Genomic DNA, 24,909 nt, shown 5'->3' with positions numbered 1-24,909 from the left:
TCCGCTTCTGCGGTACCGCAGTTGCGGTTCTTCCTCCGCTTCTGTGGAAATCACTTACTCACCTTAGTACGTATCTGCGGTCCCCTACCCGCATCTGCGACATCGCAGATGCGGTCCTCTGAGCCGCTTTTGCGGTTCTTGCTCCTCAAGCCATTTTCGCTTCTGTGATCAATTCCTCTGTTTATGCGGTGCCGCACCTGTGGTCCCCAATCCGCAGGTGCGGAAATACCAGAAGCAGCAACTTCAGCAGTTGCAACAAAGTTCAAACTTCTCCGTTAACCATCCGAAATCACCCCGAGGCCCTCGGGACCTCAACCAAAAGCACAAACATATCCTAATACCTTATTCAAACTTGTACCAATCTTCAAAACATCTCGAAATACATCGAATCAACCTAAACACGTCGGATTCAAGCCAAATTTTCTAAAATCATCCGAATTCCGCTTTTGATCAAAAACCCAACCAAACCACGTCCGAATGACCTGAAATTTTGTACGCACATCCCAAATGACTCAACGGAACTACTGCAACTCTCAGAATTCCATTTTGACCCCTATATCAAAATCTCGCCTACCAACCGGAAATCGCCAAAATATCAACTTCGCCAATTCAAGCCTAAATCTACTCTGAACCTCTGAAACTCATTCTAATCACGTGCCTAAGTCATAAATCACCTCCTGAAGCTAACCGAACCATCAAAAATCACATCCAAGCCATCGAACACATAAGTCAACATCCGGTTGACTTTTCTAACTTAAGCTTCTTTAAAAGAGACTAAGTGTCTCAACCTTATCAAAATCATTTCGGATTCGATTCGACCAACCCAATACCACATAACATGGATAAACAAGGCATAAGGAAGTATAAATGGGGAAAACGGAGTGGTAACTCATGAGACGACTGGCCGGGTCATCACATGTTGCTATTATAATATGGAGTGACTATCATCCTTGGATTTACTGGGTAAGGAATCAAATAGCGAAAAGCTTGATCTGTAATCGATTTTTTCCAGTACAGAACAAAGAAGTAACGAGAAACAAAATGAACACTGCCAAAATGAGTAAACTCTTACTCATTGTATCTATCACTTTCATTTTTGTGTAATTTGAAGTTTACTGAAAAATTTGGAGCATGGAAATGCATGACATATTTGAAGAGGAAAGGGGGAATAAGAGGTGGATTGGATTTGGTCTTGATACAAGATATCTTATTTTGAATTCTTCAAATTTCACTTAATAAAAGTGAAGATGTAATTTTATGTCTTTAAGACATAATGATTCATTTCCTAAAATGGAGTCAAATGAACGTTGGAAGATTCTTTGTCCAATCCAAATCATGACACATAATATTAATAATTCATGAGCCACCATATCTTGACTCTGTCGATCTTTTTGACGGGATAAACGGACCCTGAAGGGGCCCCAAGCTGATCATCTTTGACCCTAATTTTTGATTGATACTAGTTATGTACGTCAGCCTAAGTAACAGCCGGATATTTTACCAGATTTTGTTTTAACTGTGTTGAAGCCAACGAGCTTTGAACATTGAGTGCTTGGGTTAAGGCCTGAATGGCCCAATTGTCCGCAAGTAGGTCCATCAATTCCATTTGAAATCGGGACACGAATTCTCTAAGCATCTCATCATCTCTCTGTTTCACTTTGAAAAGATATGACTTCCTGGTCTCGACCTTGATGGCCCCGACATGTGCTTTTACGAAGGAATCTGCAAGCAGAGCAGACAAGTCAATAGAATTAGGAGGTAGGTTGTGATACTATATCATATCTCCCTTTGACAGAGTTTCTGAATTTTTTTAGTAGGACATATTCGATCTCATCATCTTCCAAGTCGTTCCCTTTGATGGCGCACGTGTAGGAGGTTACATGCTCACTTAAGGTTGTTCTGTTGTACTTAGGAACCTCGAGCATGCGGAGTTTCTTAGGGATTGGTTTCGGAGTTATGCTCGGAGTAAAAGATTTTTCAATAAACTTCTTGGAATCCAGGCCTTTTAATATCGATGGTGCTCTCAGGATTTGGTCAACCCTGGAATTGTATGTTTCCGCATTTTTATCATTGGCTTTGATTTTATTTTCTCCTGATTCTACCCGTTTTGTCAGCTCCTCGAGTATCTTTATGATCTCGGGGTTAGTCCCCAAATCATTGTCATACGGTCTCTCCGTGACCAGTTTATTTCAATGGCTGATTTCCCAAGACGGCTCGGGCTCAATTCTGCTCGGGGCGCGGCTTTTGTTTTGGAGCTACGCTATTGCTGCCTGTTGACCCTGTAGTATTTCGAAGATCACCTGCAAGTTGATCCCATCATCTTTGTTGTCGTTCGTATTTTGGGCAACTGACCGGACTTCCTACGGACATTATTCTTAGGATTGGTAGGCAAATTTGCATTGATGACCACATGCGAGCTAGCTTCGATCCGGTCCGCTGCTGGAACCCCGTTTAGATCGACATGAGGCACCTCGTTATCGGGTGCTACATTGTTGTTCTCGCCATGATGGCCGGATTCACCATCCATGTTTAGAGGGGCGGATTGGGAGTTCGACATTTCAAACTTTAACCTGAAATTTAAGACACTTCAAAGAACAAGTATAAAATAGGGTGTGATGTGGGAATTTGTATCAAATTACCACTATTATCCTTAGCCCCACGGTGGGCGCCAAACTATTTACCTTCAAAGTCAGATAACAATTAAATTTAGAAGTGATTTTAAGTATATGCAGATTAATTTGATACAAAATGATGAATTGAATTAGAATGAACAAGTAAAGATATAGTAAATTCAAACCAAGCGACGCGAATGATCCTAGCCTTAGTGTAACGTTCACCCACGATCCGCAATAGTGTTAAATGATAAGGGATCGGGTTACGCGCCGCAATAGTATTATTAATGTTTTGTTGTAGATCTTGAATCGTTCTCTCATATTTCTCTTAAGTTTCTGTTGGATTTGATATTTTTCCCGTAGCATGTACTCCCTCCCATTTAAATTGTTTATTCCTGTTTATTTTCCGTTGTATATTATATAACTGCACAGGTTTATCTGGAGTCTGGTCCTAGCCTCGTCACTACCTCGCCGGGGTTAGGCCAGGCACTTACCAGCACATGGAGTCGGTTGTGCTAATGCTACACTCTGCACTATATGCAGATACCGGAGCAGCATTTGGATAGTAGCACTTGGGGAGCCAGCCTTCAGTCCACTCAGAGATCTCGAGGTAGTCCTGCAGGCGTTCGCAGGCCCAACGCTCTCTTCTATCTATTTATATGTTCTGTTTTCACTTGTTTCCGAGACAGACTGTATTTCCTTGTTCAGACATTTGTATGTAGTATTTATAGATAGTCCGTGGATATTGTGACACTGGTTTCTGGGTAGAGACGCATGTTGGCATTTTCGTACTGGTTTTGGTATTATATTAGTCTAAGTCTTCTGGTTAATTTCATCTTTCGCTATTATTTAAATATTGATCACATGTTAATTCAATTCATTAAAAAGAGTTAAAAATGAAAGAAATTGAATTTTCTATATTTCGTGGCTCGCCTAGCTTCTACGAGTAGGCGCCATCACGACTCCTGATGGTCGGAAATCCAGGTCGTGACAAGTTGGTATTAGAGCTCTAGGTTACATAGGTCTCACAATTCACGGACAAGCTTAGTAGAGTCTGAGGGATCGGTACGGAGACGTCTGTATTTATCCCCCAGAGGCTATAGAATTAGGAAACATTCAACATTTATTGTTTCCTATTGTGCGGGTTGGTTTCTCAATGATAATTGAAATTCTACTATGTTCTTTCGCAGATGGAGAGAACACGCACTTCCTTATCGACTGACCAGCAACCCGAGCCCCAACAGCAGCTCCCATGAGGGCAGAGGGCGAGGCCGAGGCCGTGCTAGAAGCCGAGGTAGGGGCAGAGCTCAGCCCAGGGTAGTAGCACCCGCAGTGGAGCCTCAGGTTGAATTTTGATGATGAGGTTTCGGCCCCAGCAGTTTCGATGGGCCCAGCTCAGGTCCTAGAGGGGTTTATTGCTACCCCAGTACTCCAGGATGCTCTGGTCCATCTAGTGGGCCTTATGGAGAGTGTCACCCAGGCAGGCTTGCTTCCTGTAGCGCTAGCCGTCTCTCAGGCTGGAGAGGAGCACAAACTCCTGCTACTCGCACTCCGGAGCAGGTAGCTCCCTAGATTCAGACTCCAGCGGTTCAGCCAGTTGGATCAGTTCAGCTGGGTGTGGTAGCTCAGACCGGTGATGGAGCAGCTATGTTCGTTGATGCTTTGTGGAGGTTGGATAGATTCACCAAGCTCTTCACTAGTACTTTCAGTGGTGCATCTACTGAGGATCCCCAGGATTATTTAGACAGCTGTCACGAGGTTCTCAGGAACATGGGGATAGTTGAGACCAATGGGGTCGATTTTGACACTTTTTGCTTATCTGGATCCGCCAAGACTTGGTGGAGAGATTATTGCTTGGCTAGACCAGCCGGATCGCCAGCCTTGACTTGGGAGCAGTTGCACAGCTATTTCTGGAGAAGTTTCTCCCCATCACTCAAAGAGAGGCCTATCGGAGGTAGTTTGAGCGTCTCCAGTAGGGTTCCATGATGGTTACCCAGTATGAGACCAGATTCATCGACTTGGCTCGCCATGATCTTGTCATACTTCCTACCGAGAGAGAGAGGGCGAGGAGGTTTATTGACTGTCTTATTCAGCCGATTCGTCTTCAGATGGCTAGGGAGGCTGGGAGTGAGATTACCTTCCAGGAGGCGGCCAATATGGCCAGGAGAGTGGAGATGGTTCTGTCGCAGGGAGATGGTCATGGGTCGGATAAGAGGCCCCGTCATTCAGGCAGATTCAGTGGTACCTCATCTAGAGGTAGGGATTCGTATGGTAGAGGCCATCCTCCTAGGCCCTTTCAGTCAGCACTTCATATTTCTCATGGTGCTTCAGGTGGTCGAGGTTCTCACATGTAGTATTCTGATCAGCAGCCCTACAATGCACCACCAGCTCCTATCAGTGCACCGCCGCTCCAGAGTTTTCGGGATGTTCATTTAGGTCGCCAAGGTCAGTCTCAGTTTCCTCAGCTGCAGCACTCAGGTGGATGCTATGAGTGTGGTGAGTATGGTCATATCCGGAGGGCTTGTCTGAGATTGGTGTGTACTCAGTCGCAGCAACAGGGTTTCCATGCTATGGTTCAGGAACCAGGTGTTCCACAGCCTGCCCAGCCAGCTAGAGGTGAGGGTAGAGGTGCTAGAGGTGGAAGTAGAGGTGCTAGAGGTGGGGCTCAGACCACTAGAGGTGGAGGCCACCCAGCAGCAGGCCGTCCCAGAGATGTAGTTCAGGGTGGTGGGGCCTAACCCCGATGTTATGCTCTTCCAGCCAGGCCCGAGGCTGAGGCTTCATATGCGGTTATCACAGGTACGGTTCTGGTTTGTGATAGAGATGATTCAGTGTTACTTGATCTAGGGTCTACGTACTCGTACGTGTCATCTTATTTTGCACTGTATCTGATCATGCCTAGTGATTCATTGAGTGTTCTTGTTTATGTGTCTACACTGGTGGGTCATTCTATAGTGGTAAATCGTGTCCATCGCTCATATATAGTTGTGATTGGGGGTCTTGAGACTCGAGTAGATTTGTTGCTTCTGGACATGGTCGACTTCGATGTTATATTGGGGATGGACTGGTTATCACCTTACCATGCTATCTTGGACTGTCATGCCAAGACTGTGACCTTAGCTTTACCAGGTTTGCCTCGTTTAGAATGGAGAGCAACTTCTGGTCATTCTACATGTAGTGTTATCTCTTATGTGAAGGCTCGGTGCATGGTCGAGAAGGGGTGTTTGGCCTATTTGGCATATGTTCGTGATTCTAGCGCTGAGGTTCCTTCCAAAGATAATTACTCGTATTTATCTGACGTGATTTCTTATTGTAAAAACCTCTTAAAAGGTTTTCAGTTTCTGTCTTTATCTGCTGTTCGAAGGTCTGCGAATCAGGTTGCTCATGCATTAGCACGAGTGGTTGATTCTATGTCAGGCTCGGTGGAGTGGAATGCTAGCCCTCCATCCTTTATTGTAGATGCTTTAAATTTTGATTTGAATAAATAAGATGATGGTTGTTTAAAAAAATGTAATTTTAATTTTCAAATACCTTTTTTTTCAACTTAACTCAAAAATTACTTTTTTTCAAGTCTTAAAATTATTATGTCAAATCTCACTTCTTCTTTTTCAATTAAGATTTAAAGCATCTACAATAAAGGATGGAGGGCTAGCATTCCACTCTACCGAGCCTAACATAGAATCAGCGACTCGTGCTAATGCATGAGCAACCTGATTCGCAGATCTTCGAACAACAGACAAAGACAGAAACTGAAAACTTTTTAAGAGGTTTTTACAATCAGAAATCACGTCAGATAAATACGAGTAAATATCTTCGGCCTTCTCCAATGCATTCTTCACAAATAGACTATCCATCTCGAGCTCTATCTTGGTGTCTTCGTAGTGAATTTTAAGGACATTCGACTAAGAACATCTCCTTGCGGAGTCATTCTTCTCTCCTTCCGACTTGAGAGAAAGAGAGGGGGTATACATGATTCAGATAACTAATTAATTACTTTATAAGATAAAATATTGTTTGATTTTTATTTTTCACATAAAAACAGTGAAGGTCTAACATGTTTGTCCACAAGAATTTTTTTCCCTTTTTTTCGAAACTCATCTTTAAAATATTTGTTTGGTTATATATTATTTGCATTTTTTAAGATGCATTTCAAAAAATTTGAATATGAGTTTCAATTTTGAAAAAGTAGTTTTTATCAGTTTTTTTAAAGTAAATAATAGTTTTCCTCATAAAACTGTAATATTTTTTCAAGTGAAATGTATGTCCAAATGCATATTAGCAATTGCAAGTTATTCAAAGTGTGCGCAATAATGGGATGGAGGAGATGGTCGTGTCAGAATTAATATGTGAGGAGACTCGAACATGGAGCGAAGTGAAGCTGGAGACAATGTTTAATGCACAGGAGATTGAACTAATACAAAAAATACCACTAAGCTCGACCTCACGGCCGGATAAATAGATGTGGTTGTTCGATCCAAAGGGCATGTATACAGTCTGTGGAGGTTACATGAGACTTTATGATCAAGTCGGACATGAAATTGAGGCAAGTCGCCGACGACTTTGGCAATCATTGTGGCAGCTGTGAACCCCACCAAAGATAAAAAAAACTTTATGTGGAGAACGATGAACAATGTGCTCCTAACATGTGATAACTTGACCAGACGACATGTGATGAATAATGCAACTTGTCCATTGTGCTGGCAGCACCCCGAAACCATCGAGCACTGCCTCCTTAATTGCACCATGGCTAAGGCATGCTGGCTGCAATCTCACGTGGGATGGACAGAAACAATTTTGAATATGGAGCAGTGGTTTAACAAGCTTAATCATACATTGAACAAGAAGGAGATTGAAGAAGCAATCATGATATGCTGGGAGATTTGGAACTATAAAAATGGTGTAATCTGAAACCAAAGAACGAGTATGGTGGATCGCATACTAGATAAAGTTATTAGCTTCATCAGAATGGCGCCAATTACGCACGCCATATGGTTCACATGGGCAGGATAACGAGGAGAATCAAAAGTGGAAACCCCCAGATGGTTTAGCCCTCAAGTACAATATTGACGCTTCCTTCAACCTTGCAACTGGTGAAGCTGGAGCAGGGATGGTTGTTGGGATAGGCACGGTGAGTTTTTGAGAGGTAGATCGACATATATAGGAGCAACATTCAGTCCGATGATGGCAGAGGCATTGGCGGTAAAGGAAGCTCTTAGTTGGCTGAAAATTCACTACGAAGACACCAAGATAGAGCTCGAGATGGATAGTCTATTTGTGAAGAATGCATTTGAGAAGGCCGAAGATATTTACTCGTATTTATCTGACGTGATTTCTGATTGTAAGAACCTCTTAAAAGGTTTTCAGTTTCTGTCTTTGTCTGTTGTTCGAAGGTCTGCGAATCAGGTTGCTCATGCATTAGCACGAGTGACTAATTTTATGTCAGGCTCGGTGGAGTGGAATGCTAGCCCTCCATCCTTTATTGTAGATACTTTAAATTGTGATTTGAATAATTAAGATGATGGTTGTTTCAAAAAGAATGCAATTTTAATTTTTAAATATCTTTTTTTTCAACTTAACTCAAAAATTACTTTTTTTCAAGTCTCAAAATTATTATGTCAAATCTCACTTCTTCTTTTTCAATCAAGATTTTGTTGATTTTGTCATGATTAGGACATCTTTTTCAGGATATTGTATGACATGGAGATCAGGTAGCATCTACGTTTAGTCTTCCATCACCAAATATAGTTTGTTTGGCTGACACGCAAATCGAATTGGAAAGAAAGGTAGTAATAAAATAATAATCAGAAGTCATGCATCGACCAGCCAAATATGAGCTCAGATTCTGTAGACCAAGTAAAACTCCTAATTAGTCAAACCTACAAAATAAAAGAACATCATTAAAAGTCGAAGTAGAGGCGTAAGACTGGAGTCCAAAGAAACAAAAAATGAAACGAAAAGTTCTAATAAAGCGCTGGTCATTTGATTTAAGGATTATGAAGAGCAAGTGGTGTTTGGCGAAGTCAAGAATTTCACGTAGGGTGTTCAAACTTGAAAGAAGTAAAATAAAATCTCCGATAAAAGGTATTCAATATATGTTATACCACTAAAATCTAATATTTTATCTATATATTATCGTGTAATTTTTCGATAAAGGGTGATCAGGGTTACGTAGCTTTACCCCCGTGAAGAGCCTAAGGTTAGGCGAAGCGACTCTTAATTATAAAATAATGTCGACGTTCACCGGAAAATTACTATATATATTTGTTTGATTTCTTTCTATATTGATTTCTTTATATTTTGACATCTTTTAATGAAAATTTGGCTCAACCACGGGCTACACTCAAGTACTTAAAAAGTAAGGCAATAGGGTATGAACAATTCCTCATGTTGCACCTGAGAGAAAAAACAATGATCAATCGTAATCGGACGGTGGCTTTACTATAAATATAGCCTTTAAAGTAGTTAGTCGACAAGCATATATACTTAGTATGGAGTCAGCCTACATTGCGTTCATAGTGTGTAGTTCTGTGATCCTATTTTTGGTATTTTTGTGCTGAGCTACAGAGAAAAGCAGAAGAAGAAAGGAGCTGGCGATGTTGAAATAGGTGCGAGGAACCCCAGTGTTGGTCGCAGATTAAAAGACGGTCGTATGGTTGTTTTGGCCGGCGCTGGAGCCGCTGTCGCTGGTGTAGCAGCAACGACGACAGTGGTGAGTAGTAACAGTAGTGGTGCGCACCAGGGTTGTTGTTGCGGCGGTGATGGTAGTGGCTGTGGAGGTGATGGTTGTGGTGGATGTGGAGGTTAATTTTTTTTGACACCGCTTAAATGTGAATTAGTGTGCATTTGTGGCAGTTTTCTCTTTTATTGGTTTGTTTTATATATGGGTCGAAATTTGGATGACCGCGACTATTGGCGAATACGACAAACAACGAGATCTTCATAGCTCGACGTTCTATGGAGGATGACAGACAGCGAACAGAGGATGCATCACTTTTACAATAGTGTAGGCCCAACAGGGGGCACTTGGAATATACTTTCGAATATTCCCTATGATATGTCTTCTAGGGTTCAAAAGGGGTTTGTCCCTTATATATAGCAGGAAAAAAAACCTTGTGAAAGGGGCTTTTTGCCTTTTTAACTAAGAACACTAACTGTAATACTTTGCTACATAAGAGACTGGCATTCTTAAAGTTCGATCACTCATTTTCGCAAGATCAAGAAACATTATCCATTGTGTTCATCTTTTACACCTTTTGTTCTAGAGTTTATTATACTTAGTTAAGATTTACCCCTTCATTCTCTTTAATTGATTTATTCAAAAAGGTTCCAATATCTTTTGAGTCAAACAATTTGGCGCCGTTTGTGGGGATTTCTTTAGCTGAGATTTTAGTTTCATCTAGATCCTTGAAAGGGATAATCACCTCTTCTTAGCCTCGCAAAGACCAACAATGGCAGGAAAGGGGGAAGCAAGATTAAAGGCAATAGTAGGTGTCACGAATAATCTTCTGGATTCCATCAACGAAGCCGGCAGGAAAGACAATGAAAATGCAACGCCAAGCGCTACACCTGAGGGAGATACCTCACCCCCCCCCCTCCCCCGCACGAAAGCGTGACTGTCTCGTGCGAGAGGGAAACCTCAACATCCGTAGCAGAAGAAGCACCACCGGATGTGAAAGGCTATTAGAAGAGTGGCTGACAAACACCTTGAGCAACATACTCGGACAAACCCGTTCAAAGGGATATCAGAGGCACAATACACGCAAAATCGCAATTGTCGTCGATGAAGCAGAAACTCCACGCACAGGTAACACTCATACTGTCATTGATGCTGGTAACGATCCACTTGCGGTCATCTTAAAGAAAATGGAAAATGAGAACAAAATGCTCCGTGATCAGATGAAGGAGCATCAAGAAAGGGTCGATAAAATATCGGGCGCTCCGAAGTTGCTACCAAAACGTAACATAGGCTGATTCGTCGAGCAACCATACAATGAAGGGGCAGCCCCTCACTCTATTTCAATAACCTTCAAAATGTCGCCATACTTGAAAATATATGATGGCACCACGGACCGGGAAGATCACATAATCCACTACGTCACTGCAGTAAAAGGCAACGATCTGTCGAAAGAACAAGTGTCATCGGTGCTACTAAAAAAATTCGGCGAAACCCTGACAGGGGGAGCGCTGACATGGTATTCCCAACTACTGGCACGGTCAATATCAACGTTCAAAGAAATAGCAGATAAATTTGTCACCGCTCATGCGGGAGCAAAAAAGGCAGAAGCTAGGGTAAATGACATCTTCACCGTTAGGCAGATGACAGGCGAAGGACTTTGGAATTTCCTAGCCTGATTCAACAGGGTAAGAATGATCCTACCGAACGTATCAGAGGTGATGGCGGTAGCAGCCTTCCAAAATGGGTTAAATAGAAGCGGGTTGAAAGCAACCAAATAACTGCTAAGTAGGCTCATGAAATACGCTCCCACCACATAGGAAGAAATCCATAATGCCTATTGTGCCGAAGTAAGGGCAGATGAGGAAGACTTAAATGGTCTGATCCAACGGCTAACGTTCGTCCAAACCGAAACAAGGAGAGATCAATGCAATGATGGTCAAAGGGATCAACTATCCCGTTTCAATCAAGAAAGGCATCAGCCCTACATCCGGGCATCTATCCCGCCTCCTCCAGGACATGCAAACATCGTGCCTCGACACACCGTGCCACACCGAAACGAAATAGGTATGCCTCCACTGTTATCTGCTCATAACTTTTGCGTTTCTCCTTAAGAAATAGTGTATGCACTAGAAAATCTCGGCACAAGGGTGTAGTGGCCGCAAAAGATGAAGTCAGATACGAGCACCCGGAGATCGAATGTTCTATGTGAATTCCATCAGGAAAGAGGACATAAGACCGAACACTCCATCGGTCTGCGACAGGAAGTGGTAAGAATGCTAAACCAGAGACACCTAAAAGAACTGCTGAGAGATCGAGGAAGGGTTAACTTCGCTCGTGGACACGATCAACCTCAAGGACCCCCAAAACCGCCTTCACCAGCTCACAACATACCAATGATCATTGGAGGTGGCGATGATGCGGTAATCAACCATGTGACATTCACTACCACACACAAACCCAAGCCGACAGTCGCTCACGAACGGTACGATGACCTCAAAGATAGTATCATCTTCGATAAGTCAGATACCAACGGTTTGTCTTTTCCTCACAATGATGCTTTGGTTATAACATTACGTATCGCGAATACCGATGTAAAAAGAATAATGGTAGATGACGGAAGCGGTGCGTGTATTATTCACCCACGAGTCCTCATACAGATGAGACTCGAGGATAAGATAGTATCGTATTACATAACACTGACGGGTTTTAATAATGTAGTGGAATGAACCTCTGAAGAGATAGTGTTGCCAGTTCTGGCAGGAGGAGTCACTCTGGAAATGACGTTTCATGTCATGAACCAGGATATAGCCTACAACGCTATCATAGGGCATCCATGAATACACTTCATGCGAGTCATCTCGTTAAGTTTCTATCAAGTAATCAAATTTCCTACCCTATGGGGAATATTCAGCATCCAGGGCTAGCAATGCACCGCCCAAGAATGCTACCGAATCGCCCAAGATTGCACACACACCCAACAACTAAAGGGGGCAAGTGCGGAAGCATAGTAGTCAGCCATATCGGGAACCAAACCCGACATACAAATAGAAGCCATCAAAGACCCAGATGTTGTATAAGCCTGCAAGGCAACCATAGAAGACCTCGACCCCATTTAATTGGACATCACCGACAGCATGAAAAAAGCTTATATCAGGCACAACCTCTCAGAACTAGGTAAGTTCCATGAGTTCTTAACTAACAATGCTGATTTGTTTGCCTTTTCCCATTCAGATATGTCGGGAATCCCAAGGGACATCGCCACACACAGGATGAATGTCGACCCTTTTCACCAGCCTGTGCGGTAAATGAGGAGAAAGTTCAACATTGCAATCAATGACGCAGTCAGTAAAGAAGTCGATAAGTTGCTCGCTAATGGTTCCATCTAAGAATCAAAGTATCCTCAGTGGGTCGCCAATGTGGTCATGGTAAAAAAGAAGAACGGGAAGTGACGGATATGTGTCGACTTCACCGACCTAAACAAAGCATGCCCAAAAAATTCCTTTCTATTACCACACCTCAACTAGCTCATTGATGCAACGATAGGGCACGAACTATTAAGCTTCTTAGACACTTATTCTGGTTAAAACCAAATCCTAATAGCAGAAGAAGACCAAGAAAAAACTACTTTTATCACTCACCAAGGAATGTATTGATATAGAGTCATGCCATTCAGACTTAAGAACACAGGGGCGACGTACCAAAGGTTAGTCACCAAAACGTTCAAAGAACAACTCGGCAAGACTATGGAGGTCTACATCGACGACATACTAGTGACATCGGAAAGGAAGGAGGACCACATTGGTCATCTGAAGAAAGCCTTCAAAATATTAAGGCGATACGGAATGAAATTGAATCCTGATAAGTGCACCTTTGGTGTAACCTCAACTAAGTTCCTCGGTTTATTAGTGTCGCAAAGGGGTATCGAGGTCAACCCAGATCAGATCAAGGCCATCGAAGGAATACCTGAGACATTAACCAGCAAAAAGCAGGTACAGAAATTGACATTCATATCACGATCGCCGGACAGGTGCCATAAATTTTTCAACGTACTAAGGAAGGATCACGGACTGTAGTGGAATTCAGAATGCGTCAACGCCTTAAGAAAACTGAAAGCGTACTTGTCCTCCCCGCCACTACTTGTCAAGGTAGACCTTGGCGAATGCCTCCTGATATATCTAGCAGTCTCCGAAGTCGTGGTAAGTGCAGTTTTGGTCCGTGAAAACAAAGGTACGCAATCTCCAAGTTATTATATTAGCAAAACCTTAATTGATGCCGAAATAAGGTACCCTCACCTTGAGAAATTAGCTCTAGCGTTAGTTGTAGCTTCACAAAAACTTAGACCATATTTTCAATGTCACCCTATAAAGGTGGTGACGACCTTCCCCCTCAGGGGCATCCTGTACAAACCTGAACTATCGAGTAGGTTGGCAAAATGGGCCATATAATTAAGCGAGCACGATATAATATATCAACCGCGAACTGCTATAAAGTTGCAGGTGCTCACCGATTTCAGCGCCGATTTCAGCGCGGAAATATTGCCTAAAGTAGAGCAAGAAGCGGTCCGCGCTTCCGCACATTCTAACCTCTGGGTCCTCTACACCGACAGCGCATCTAATGCATCGGGATCGGGAATGGGACTCGTCCTTGAAATCCCTACGGGCGAAGTAATCTGCCAGTCCATACGGTGCCCCGAGATGACTAACAACGAGGCCGAGTATGAAGCTGTGATTGCAGGATTGAAATTAGCCCTCAAATATGGTGCTCGACGACTCATCCTCCATTGCGACTCTCAACTCGTGGTGAACCAAGTCACTGGGACTTTCCAAATTAAAGAACAAAGACTACAAAAGTACCAGTCAAAAATTCACAAACTGCTACCAGAATTCGACGAATGCCGCCTCGACCAGATACCCAGGGTGCATAATATCGAAGCGGACGGTCTCTCCAAGCTAGCGGCAGCCACCAGAAATATCAACAAGGAAAATGTGGTCACCCTTCTCCATTCCTCAATATACCAAGTTGAGGTACATTCTATAAACCTAACTTGGGACTGGCGCAACCGTATCGTAACATATTTGTAGGAAGGGACGCTCCCACAAGATAAGAAAGAAGCCAAAAAGCTCTAAATACAGGCGGTCAGATACAGCCTCGTAAACTATGATCTTTACAAAAGGACGTTCGGCGGCCCCCTGGCTAAATGTCTTGGTCCAAATCAAACAAGGCGGGTACTAGAATAAGTACATGAGGGGCACTGCAGCGCCCATACGGGAAATCGTTCCCTCGTCAGATGCCTCATCCGTGTAGGATACTGCTGGCCTACCATGAAAAAAGAAGCCGCAGACTACGTCAGGAAATGTGAACAGTGCCAAAAATATGCCCCTATAATACACCAAGCAGGAGAACTCCTGCATTCCGTCACTTCGTCATGGCCATTCATAAAGTGGGGGATGGATATTGTCGGACCCCTCCCAGCAGGACGAGGTAAGGGACGCTTCCTTTTGGTTTTAACTAACTATTTTTCTAAATGGGTGGAAGTAGGTGCATACACTCAAATACGTGAGCAAGAAGTTATTGCGTTCATATGGAAAAATATAATATGTCGCTTCGGCATTCCCAAAGCAATCAGTTGTGACAACGGAGCTCAGTTCGTCGAAAAGAAAACAACCGAGTTTTTTGAAAAATGGCACATCAAGCGAATACTCTCCACACCATATCATCCCGCCGGCAATGGCCAAGCTGAATCCTCCAATAAAACGATATTGAATATATTGAAAAAGAAGCTCGAGGACGCCAAAGGGCTATGGCCTGAACTGCTGCCAGAAGTACTATGGGCATACTGCACCATGCCAAAAACTAGCACAGGCGAGACACCATATTCACTAGTCTACGAGACTGACACGATTATACCCGTCGAAGTCAGAGAACCTAGTCTGAGATACTCCAACGAAAGAGGACCAAGTAACGATGAAAGTAGGCTAAAAGACCTAGATGAAGTCGAAGAACAAAGATATATGGCTCACGTAAGAATGGTAGCCCAAAAGCAACAATCAGAAAGGTACTATAACAAGAAGGCCAAAGTACGACCACTCAAAGTCAGAGACTACGTTCTCAAAGCTAAAACACAAGCAAAGAAAGACCCTAATAAGGGAAAACTGGGAACAAACTGGGACGGGCCATACAAAATCACGGCAGCAGCAAATAAAGGAGCATTCCAATTAGAGACAATGGAAGGAAAACTACTCCAAAACAAATGGAATGTTGCCCATCTCAAATACTTCCACTTCTAAAAAGAGGCGCCACTTAAGTCGTACTCTTTTTCCCTCATCCAGGTTTTGTCCCAATCAGGTTTTCTTGGTGAGGTTTTTAATGAGGCGACAAGGGAGACGTCTCGAGGTCCGAAGTGTTGTTCATTACCCCTCCCGTCGACGTGATCTCCAGGCCGAGTAATGAAGGGACTGGGTATAGATAGCCAAATCTTCATTATATGTACAAAGTCAACATGTATTCCTACAGGAATATAATCAAATCTCCAATCTATGAATGAAACTAGCATCCACGACACCAGCTCGAAAGTAACATCCCAATGGCTAAGGCCATCGACAACGATATAAGTTCCACTTCACTCGAACTACGACGGGATACTACTTCGATGCCAGCTCGAAAGTAACATCCCAATGGATAAGACCATCGACGACGATATAAGTTCAACTTCACTCGAACTACGACGGGATACTACTTCAACACTAGCTCGAAAGTAACATCCCAATGGCTAAGGTCATCGACAACGATATAAGTTCGACTTCACTCGAACTACGACGGGATACTACTTCAACGCCAGCTCGAAAGTAACATCCCAATGGCTAAGGCCATCGACAATGATATAAGTTCGACTTCACTCGAACTACAACGGGATACTACTTCGACGCCAGCTCGAAAGTAACATCCAAATGTCTAAGGCCATCGACAAAGATACAAGTTCGACTTCACTCGAACTACGACGGGATACTACTTCGATATTAGCTCGAAAGTAACATTCCGATGGCTAAGGCTATCGCCAAAGAAAAGGGTTCGACATCGCTCGAATCAACAAAAATATAACAAAGATTGCCACCGAATCGACAAAACAATTTTTTCATTACAATAAAATATTACCAGCACCTATCTTTACAATGGGCTCAAAGACGCCCTTACAAAAATCCTGAAGCAAAAGTAAGTACAAACCAAAAATTACACATCATCCATGGTAGCATACACATCTTCGTACCAAGAGTCAGAGGCAAGACGGTTCGCATCATCAGAGTTGATATCATCTCCGTCAGGCGTAAGCGGGTCGTATCCACATGCCTCACAAGCTGCCCTAGCTTTGGCACGCATATCCTGAAGTTCTACTTCAGATGACCTCCCGTCGGCGTGAAGGGCTTCATACACATCAAGTTGGGCCTCAGCGTGAACCCACAACTCATATAAACGACAGGGCACGATAGGATCGGCCGAAGCACGAGACGTAGAAGGTTGCGAGTGTCGACGTGTGTCCTCCATTCTCAGTGATTCCACTTGTCCGGTCAACGCGGATAGCTCCACCTCCAACTCCTTAACACGCCCCTCAAGCCCTGCTACCTTAAGCGTGGATGCCTCTTTCTCCTTAGTCAGCTCCGACCTATAAACAGAGAGGGTATCTTCCAAAACCGCCGCTTCAGAAATAGCAGTCGCCAGTTTATCGGCACTCACACTCAACTCACCCTTGAGCTCGTTAATCTCCGCCGTCTTCATACCTAGTTTGGCAAAAAAACTGGCTATCTTTGCTTATAGGTCGGCATTCTCGGCCATCACCCCTCTACTTAACTCGATCTCATCTTCCTTCACCTTAAGGGACGCCTCGAGTTCACTGTTACGGGCGATGACCTTCACAAGGTCCTTGTCTCGCTCCCTCAACTCCTTGACCTTGCGCGCCAATCGATCCTCCCTCTGTTTAAGCCCTTCACGAAACAGTTGGAAGTCAGGGTCCTAATGGTAGATGTCGGCTATCGCATGATGCATGGTGCGATATTCTTGATATTTAGAAGACATCTTCCCATAGATGGACGCCCTCTTCCTTTCTCGGCGCTCGCACTTGATCTCTACGATAAGGGTCTAGCACAACAAGAAAAAGTTAAAACAAAAAGATAGGTCGACAATAACAACGCAAACCCAACCACGAAAAGGAAGAGAAAGAAATCTACCTGCAAGGCCATGCCGGCGACGTTCCAAGACAACTCCATATTGCTCATCGCTCTAAGAGCCTTGCTCTCGGGGGCGGCACATAAAGGGGCTAAAGCATACGCCAACTAATCACAGTTCGACAACAAGTTGTAGTCCCCAGGGACAACTATATGCCGATCAGAACCCTCCACTCTAACCTCCACATGAGTTTGGTGTTCTAAAAACTCGCGAACATCCATTGGGTCGACATCCAAACCCGAGCCTTCGCCCTCGATGCATAGACCCCCTCCAACGTTAGATGATGCGCCACCCTCAACGGAGCACACAGAGCCGCCTTCTGGGTAAACCCCTTCCGTTTGGGGAGACACCCCCCTCCCCCACCCCCCACCCCCCACCCCGCCCCCGCCAAGATGGAATCGGCCATAAATGTGGGCACAGGTACCGTCTGCAACGCACCCGTCCTAGTTTTACCAGTGTCCATGGCCACATCCTTCCCAAGCTCCACCCTCCTTATTTTCCTCAGTAACGACTCGTCCCCATTAGAGGATTTGTCCACGAGGTGAGGGATCGGTATAGAAGAGGCCTCTTCCCTCACGACCATATCTCGAGAAGGATCTCCCATTTGTATCGGTTGAGCACAACCCTCTCGAATGGATTCACTCAAAGTAAATTGCATTCCTGCAGCAACGACAGCCTGTCGAAACGCAGGGACTGGGTCCCTCCACCTAGAAGCTCCTCGACCTATCATCGTGAAGAGTTGTATCAATAGACAACGGTATATAATAACGAAGTGATATAGGGGAAGACACTTACCAGATGAAATTCTCGGCCCAAAACGTTTCACGAAAGCGGGCCAATCTCGAGTCTCTGCTGCATGGGGCAACAAACGGGCTACCCAATCCTTTATACCTGCAATAGGGTGGGGTGGACGCCCCATAGATGCAAATGAGAAACAAACAAACACTATAATGAATGAAGAAGAAAAGAAAGAGTAAAACAAGTGGAGACATTTACGATTCTCGTTCCACCACTCCGAGAACTTAGCGGGGTCAGACACGATGTGTTCCATTCTGACAAAGAAGTATTTATGCCAAAATTTGCGACTTGCTCGGTCATCGGTCCCAACCACCAGACCTTTTGTCCTACGGTGCCTCAAATGCACCATAGTGACCCAGGAAAGCTGGGTGAAAACAAGTGTAGATGGTGGTGAACGATAACCTCGCACCCTGCCAACTCCACGTACTTTGTCAACTGCAGGAGTATTTTAAGCGTATATGGGGAAAGTTACGCCGGGAAAACCTAATAGAATCGACAGAACTCTTCCGCTAACTGGAGAAAGGGGAAGGAATGACCAATCACGAAGGGGTACTCATAAAAATCATAGTACCCAAGCCTATGGACTTCCACGAAGTCCCTTCCCGCTGGAACTATATCAACATGAGTGGGGATGCTATATTTTGTATGGAGAGCATCGATATGAACTTGTTCCGTTTTAGAGAGAACGGGGATAGGAGTAGGATGAGGATCCTTGAGAAAGTCGCTTCGAGACATGGGGTGTCTCGGCAGCAACTCCTCCATGGTGGGAAAGTTGTCCCCCTCTTCCATTGTCATATCATCACCGCTAGAGGGGAGTGCCACGGACAACGGGGTGGCGTCAGAAACCCCCTCACGAGATCGATGTGTTCTAGGAATCTCTTCGGCAGAAAAGGTGTTAAAATAACAGAGAAAGCTATGAACGAAGAATGGGAGAAAGGAAGCAGAAAAATCGTTGGAGCAAACACGAGAGGGATAAGAAAGGATAACCAGAAACGAAATGACCAAGAGTTTTTGAAAAAAACAAACCCTCCACCTATTTATAGGATTGGGTGGCACCAGAATCGAAGCGGAAGGCTGCAAAATGGCACCGAAATCGAAGTGACAAGCCCTTAACCCATGTCTCGAAAACACGCCTAATGATGACGCACGTGGATATGACGTCATTTCCCGACAAGATACACTATCCAGGGTCTTGTTGAGCACGATAACCTCCCATTGCTGGCCAAGCCATAACGCTTCGTAAAACCAAACTTCTCCACAAGAGTGGGTGGTGTCCGCTTATCAAGAACGCACTAAGTTGCAATTTCGACAAGCGGAGGGACTAACTGTATGGGTCCAAATTTTGATGACCACGACTATTGACGAATACGACAAATGACGAGATCTTCATAGCTCGACGTCCTGTGGAGGACGACAGATAGCGAACAGAGGATGCATCACTTTTACAGTAGTGTAGGCCCAACAGGGGGCACTAGGAATATACTTTCGAATATTCCCTATGATATGTCTTCTAGGGTTCAAAAGGGGTTTGTCCCTTATATATAGCAGGAAAAAAACCTTGTGAAGGGGTTTTTTTGCTTTTTTAGCTAAGAACACTGACTGTAATACTTTGCTACATAAGAGATTGGCATTCTTAACGTTCGATCACTCATTTTCGCAAAATCAAGAAATATTATCCATTGTGTTCATTTTTTATACCTTTTATTCTAGAGTTTATTATACTTAGCTAAGATTTAGCCCTTCATTCCCTTTAATTGATTTATTCAAAAGGGTTCCAATATCTTTTGAGTCAAACATTTTCTCCTCTTTCCATTTTTGTTTTCCCTTTAATGAAGGTGTTGGACAATGAAGAACTGAAAATTGTGGACATGTAAAATGCTTGAATTAACTATAATTAATGAGTTACTTACAAGCCTATGGTAATAATGTTGCTATCCAAGTGAAGTTTACTAACTGTGTGACTGAATTTTTATACATAAGTTCATTTTAACTGTAACGATATTTTCCTATTTTCAAGTCGCCAATCAATTTACTTATTATGGTAATTTATTTTAATGATTTAATAATATAGAAAGTTTGCATTATAGGTGTATAAAAATTTAAAACTCTAATACAAATAGTTGTGAAATAGAGATTGTACAATATTTTTAACGGAAAAGGATCAAAACTACCCCTATTGTTTGCTAAATGGTTTATAAATACCCTCCGTCCAGCTATCCGACGTTAATTCTATTAACAAAATTACTCCCGCGACTAACGGCAGAATTGGTATGCCTATATTTAATGACGTGTCATTTTTCTACTGGACCACGTAGCAATCTCTTAAATTCACTCTCACAGTTCTTTCTTTGAGTACTTTATACGTTTTCCCCCATAATTTTATCAGATCTACAGTTTTTCCAATTCAGTTAAGTAGAATTTTGTTAAAAATTAGTGTATTTCTCTGTTGGGTTTTGCTCCTTGGGGTTTTGGGAGTGGGAGGGAGATTGTGCATACTGGAAACGAGTGGAAAGTTCTGGAATTTGGAAAGTTTTGGAATTTAGGCAAATTTTATGATTTAAGAGAAGATGAATGGGGGAGAGAGGGCTTGGGTGAAATCAAGAAGAAGATCGGAAAAATGGGGAAGTCATTGGGTCGGATCAGCTAAGCGGGATCGAAATAATATCCATTTTCTTTCGGTCAGAGATTGCCACGTGGCCCAGTAGAAAAATGACACGTCATTAAATGTAGGCACATCAGTTTTGCCATTAGTCGCGGGGGTAATTTTGTTAATAGAATTAACGTCGTGTGTTTTTTTGGACGAATAGATGGACGGAGGGTATTTATAAACCTTTTAATAAACGATAGGAGTAATTTTGGCCCTTTGCCGTATTTTTAAGAGAATTTTTCATAAAGAACCATCTTTTAGGTCTAACTAGTCATTTATAGATATCATTTGCTATTTTACGTGTTATAGATATCTTTTATGTTTTTATATAATGTTTTTCATGTATTTGAGATGTTGTATTCATTAATACAACAAAAAAAATATGCGTAAAAACAGGAATTCCAGCTAACTCTGATATGTATTTAGCTGTATTTAAGCGGCTTTAACGTGAAATACAGTAACGTATCTGCGCAGAATCTAGAAGGTTAAACTGGTTAAAATAGAAGGAAATCAAATCACATGATATTCTCCTAAATTAACTCAACGAACTAAAACTAATACACATTAATCTGTATTCTGCTCAAAGACAGCATCTCAGAAACGTGAATACAACGAGAAAACAGAGCAACATCTTATCGAACTTCTTCCATTCTCTTCTCTTTTTTTTCGATTGATACAAATTATATACAAAATAAGGTATTCATCCTCTATACATATGGCAAGTTTAACAGTTTTGTTGCGTCATTCTGGCAAGTGGAACGATGAGGGCAATTACATCGATTTTTCAATTGAGGGAATACTGATAAAGGAGTATGCCTCCTTTAATGATCTGGTTGTTTCAATTTCAAATCAACTGGGTATCGATTTGAGCTCCAAGACCATTAAAATACAATACAAAGTACAAGAAAATTGCACACCAATGGAAATACATAATGATATGGGTTACAGAGTTTATGTAGAATTGAAAAAAGAGAATAGAGAATTTGGGATGTATCCTTTGTGCATAACAACTATCGAAAAAGATCTTATATCCGGAGGTAGTTTAAATCAAGGCGACACTGTGCAAATAGACGAAGGAGTTCAAAGGTACGATTTCGATACAGATGATACACTGGCTCCAGATTTTGTCAATTCAAGAGAAGCGATTGGAGTGTTCGAACTCCACAAGGATTTGATAATTCCAAAAACTAATCAAAAGGAGGTTATGGCTGGACAAGTTTATAAGGATAAGGCTACATTGAAAGAGGTGATGGAGAATTATGCTATAGCTCAAAGGTTTCAATTCCGGGTTGATAGGTCTAATGCTGTCAGGTTTGCATGTATTTAAAAAAAATCCATTGTATTTTCGATTATTTGTTCGAGCTGTAAGTTTAACGTCATTGTATTTATACGTATTTGTGTATTTCATCTAGATGATCACAGATGAAGTAAACATATGTTTGTTTAGGGCATTTAAATACATGTATTCATATGTATTTTACTGGTATAAATGCACAACAGTGGCTCTAATTATTTTCTTATTACGTGTACTGTGGTATTAAGTGTATGCATATACAAACAAGTGTATTCAGTTGTATTCATTGTATTCAAACGCATATAACTATAATGGAATTCAGTAGTATAAAAATTTATATATATAGATGTCAGGATGTATCTATGTCAGATTATATTTGTCTGTATATGAGCTGCATTTTTTGTAAACACTTATGCTAATCAAATGTAAAATAATTAATTCTTTGCAGCTATGCATTATTATGCCTTTCAGAAGATTGTGAATGGAGGTTTAAGGCTTCAAGTATTAACAAATCAGAACTATCAAAGTGAGAGAATTCAATGATAACCATACATGTCCGCTGAAGGACAAGGTGTATGAGCAGCGGCAGGCTAGTAGCAGCCTTATAGGTGGTATGATAAGGCCTAAGCTTACAAACCATAAGAGGAAATACACTCCAAGGGATATTATCGATGATGTGAAATCAGATTTAGGTGTAGATGTTAGCTACATGTTGGTGTGGAGGGCTAAAGAAAAGGCAATGAATTTTCTGAGAAGTGAACCGGCTGATTCATACAAAAAATTACCAGGATACTTATATACAATGGATATGACATATCCAGGTTCCCACACAAGAATGGTAAAATCGCCAAAAAATGAATTCATGTACGTGTATATATCCTTGTATGCCTTTATAAGGGGGTTTGATCATTGTAGACCCATTGTTGTTGTGGATGGAAGTCACCTAAAATCTTACTACACCGGTACATTCGTTTCGGCAAGCACGTTGGATGGTGCAGGTGAGTATCTGAATTATAATACAATCTATTAATATTTTTAAATATTGAAATACATGTTTTAAAAATAATTATATTCAATTGTATTTATATGTCATATATTGCCACTAGCATATGGTGTTATTGATTCAGAGAACGATATTGCTTGGACGTGGTTCTTTGAGCAATTCAAGATAGTATACGGTGAAAGGGAAAACATGTGCATCGTTTCAGATAGAAATGAGAGTATCATTAAATCTGTATCGAGAGTGTATCCAGATGTACCGCATTTTGCTTGTATATGGCATCTATGGAACAACGTATATAAGAAATTCAAAAAGAGTCATGCCAAGTTGAGCGAGATATACTTCTCGATAGCAAAAGCATACACACAAGCTGAATTTAACAATCTGATGGAGAAGGTGGAGAAGGTAGATATTAGGGTGAAAGAATACTTAGAGTTAGCTGGTTACGAAAAGTGGACTAGGTTGTATGCACCTATTAACAGGGGATGGACAATGACGTCAAATATTGTTGAGTCCATCAATGTCGCACTAGTTTCAGCAAGGAAATTGCCAATATACGACTTCCTCGAAGAAGTTAGGAAGATGTTTGGACGTTGGAATTGTAGTAACCGCAAAGAAGCTACACAGACATACACGACGCTTGGAAAAAAATACCAGGAGATGCTGACTTTGAATGAGGAAATGTCTACACGTATGACTGTAAGTTATATTTTAACGTCATTGTTGTATATAGCTTAATTGTTACTGAATTAATGGCATGAATACAACTGAATACAATGATTTTTTAAGTAGAACTACCATTAATACATATGAATACAACTATATTCAAACTCATAAAAGATATATTTTTCCGTAGATTTGATATGAATAGAACTGAATATAACTAAAAGCATGCTGCAAAAAGTATTAGAATACATCAGAATATAACTAACAAAGCTGTATTATATGTAATTTTAATATGTATTGTCAATACGTATGATTCTAATGCTTTTGTTAGCATCCTGTTGCCTAAAGTACAGCAGAATTCTGATAAGTTCTGCACTAATAGCAGTTGGTATTCTGCTGGTCTAAATATTTGATGTATTCATCTATATGCAAAAATTTCAGTTGTATGTAACTTATTAATACAGCATTATATATTTGGTAATTCAGATATATGTGCTCAAAACATATATTTCTATTTTTAAATGTAGGTGGTACCATCAACTGAATACTTACATACGGTTAACGATGGTGGGAGGAATTACACAGTCTGCATGTTAGAGAGAAAATGTGTTTGTGGGAGGTTCCAAGTTGATGAATTGCCATGCCCACATGCTTGGGCTGTATTGAAGAGCAAATTTCTAATGTCAGAAGAATATTGCCCTAACTATTACAAACCAAATACAATTGTAATGACATATGATTTGCCAGTGTACCCGCTACCGAACAAAAATGACTGGAATATACCAGAACATATTGCAGAGGAGGTTGTACTACCACTCAAATGGAAAAGACCTCCTGGAAGGCAAAAGAAGAAGCGCGATAAAATATTAAGTAAATTGTTGCAGCCGAAAAATCAGCATTCATGTAGCATATGTGGGCAGGGAGGACATAACAAGCGAACGTGTAGAAATGCTCCACGTAATAAATAGTTAACACTCTGACATGTATTAGTGCTTCAAC

The 24,909-nt window shown here is 41.9% G+C and overlaps 2 protein-coding genes across 2 annotated transcripts; both read left to right on the top strand.

Annotated features, from left to right (window-relative positions):
• Positions 1-13,372: 13,372 nt before the first annotated feature.
• On the top strand, positions 13,373-15,575 carry LOC138881850 (uncharacterized). Its single transcript, XM_070162137.1, has 2 exons — positions 13,373-13,484; positions 14,827-15,575. Exons 1-2 carry the CDS (start codon positions 13,373-13,375, stop codon positions 15,573-15,575), a joined length of 861 nt encoding a protein of 286 aa, XP_070018238.1.
• A 6,090-nt stretch (positions 15,576-21,665) lies between these two features.
• Positions 21,666-24,878, top strand: LOC104236856 (uncharacterized). The gene is made up of 4 exons (XM_070162136.1): positions 21,666-22,261; positions 22,761-23,242; positions 23,351-23,943; positions 24,438-24,878. The coding sequence occupies exons 1-4, from the start codon at positions 21,666-21,668 to the stop codon at positions 24,876-24,878; spliced, it is 2,112 nt and encodes a 703-aa protein (XP_070018237.1).
• The last annotated feature ends 31 nt before the right edge of the window (positions 24,879-24,909 follow it).

The sequence above is a fragment of the Nicotiana sylvestris genome, chromosome 11, assembly GCF_000393655.2.
Source record: "Nicotiana sylvestris chromosome 11, ASM39365v2, whole genome shotgun sequence".
Taxonomy (NCBI): Eukaryota; Viridiplantae; Streptophyta; class Magnoliopsida; order Solanales; family Solanaceae; genus Nicotiana; species Nicotiana sylvestris.
This window is presented reverse-complemented; position numbering and strand designations above follow the sequence as displayed.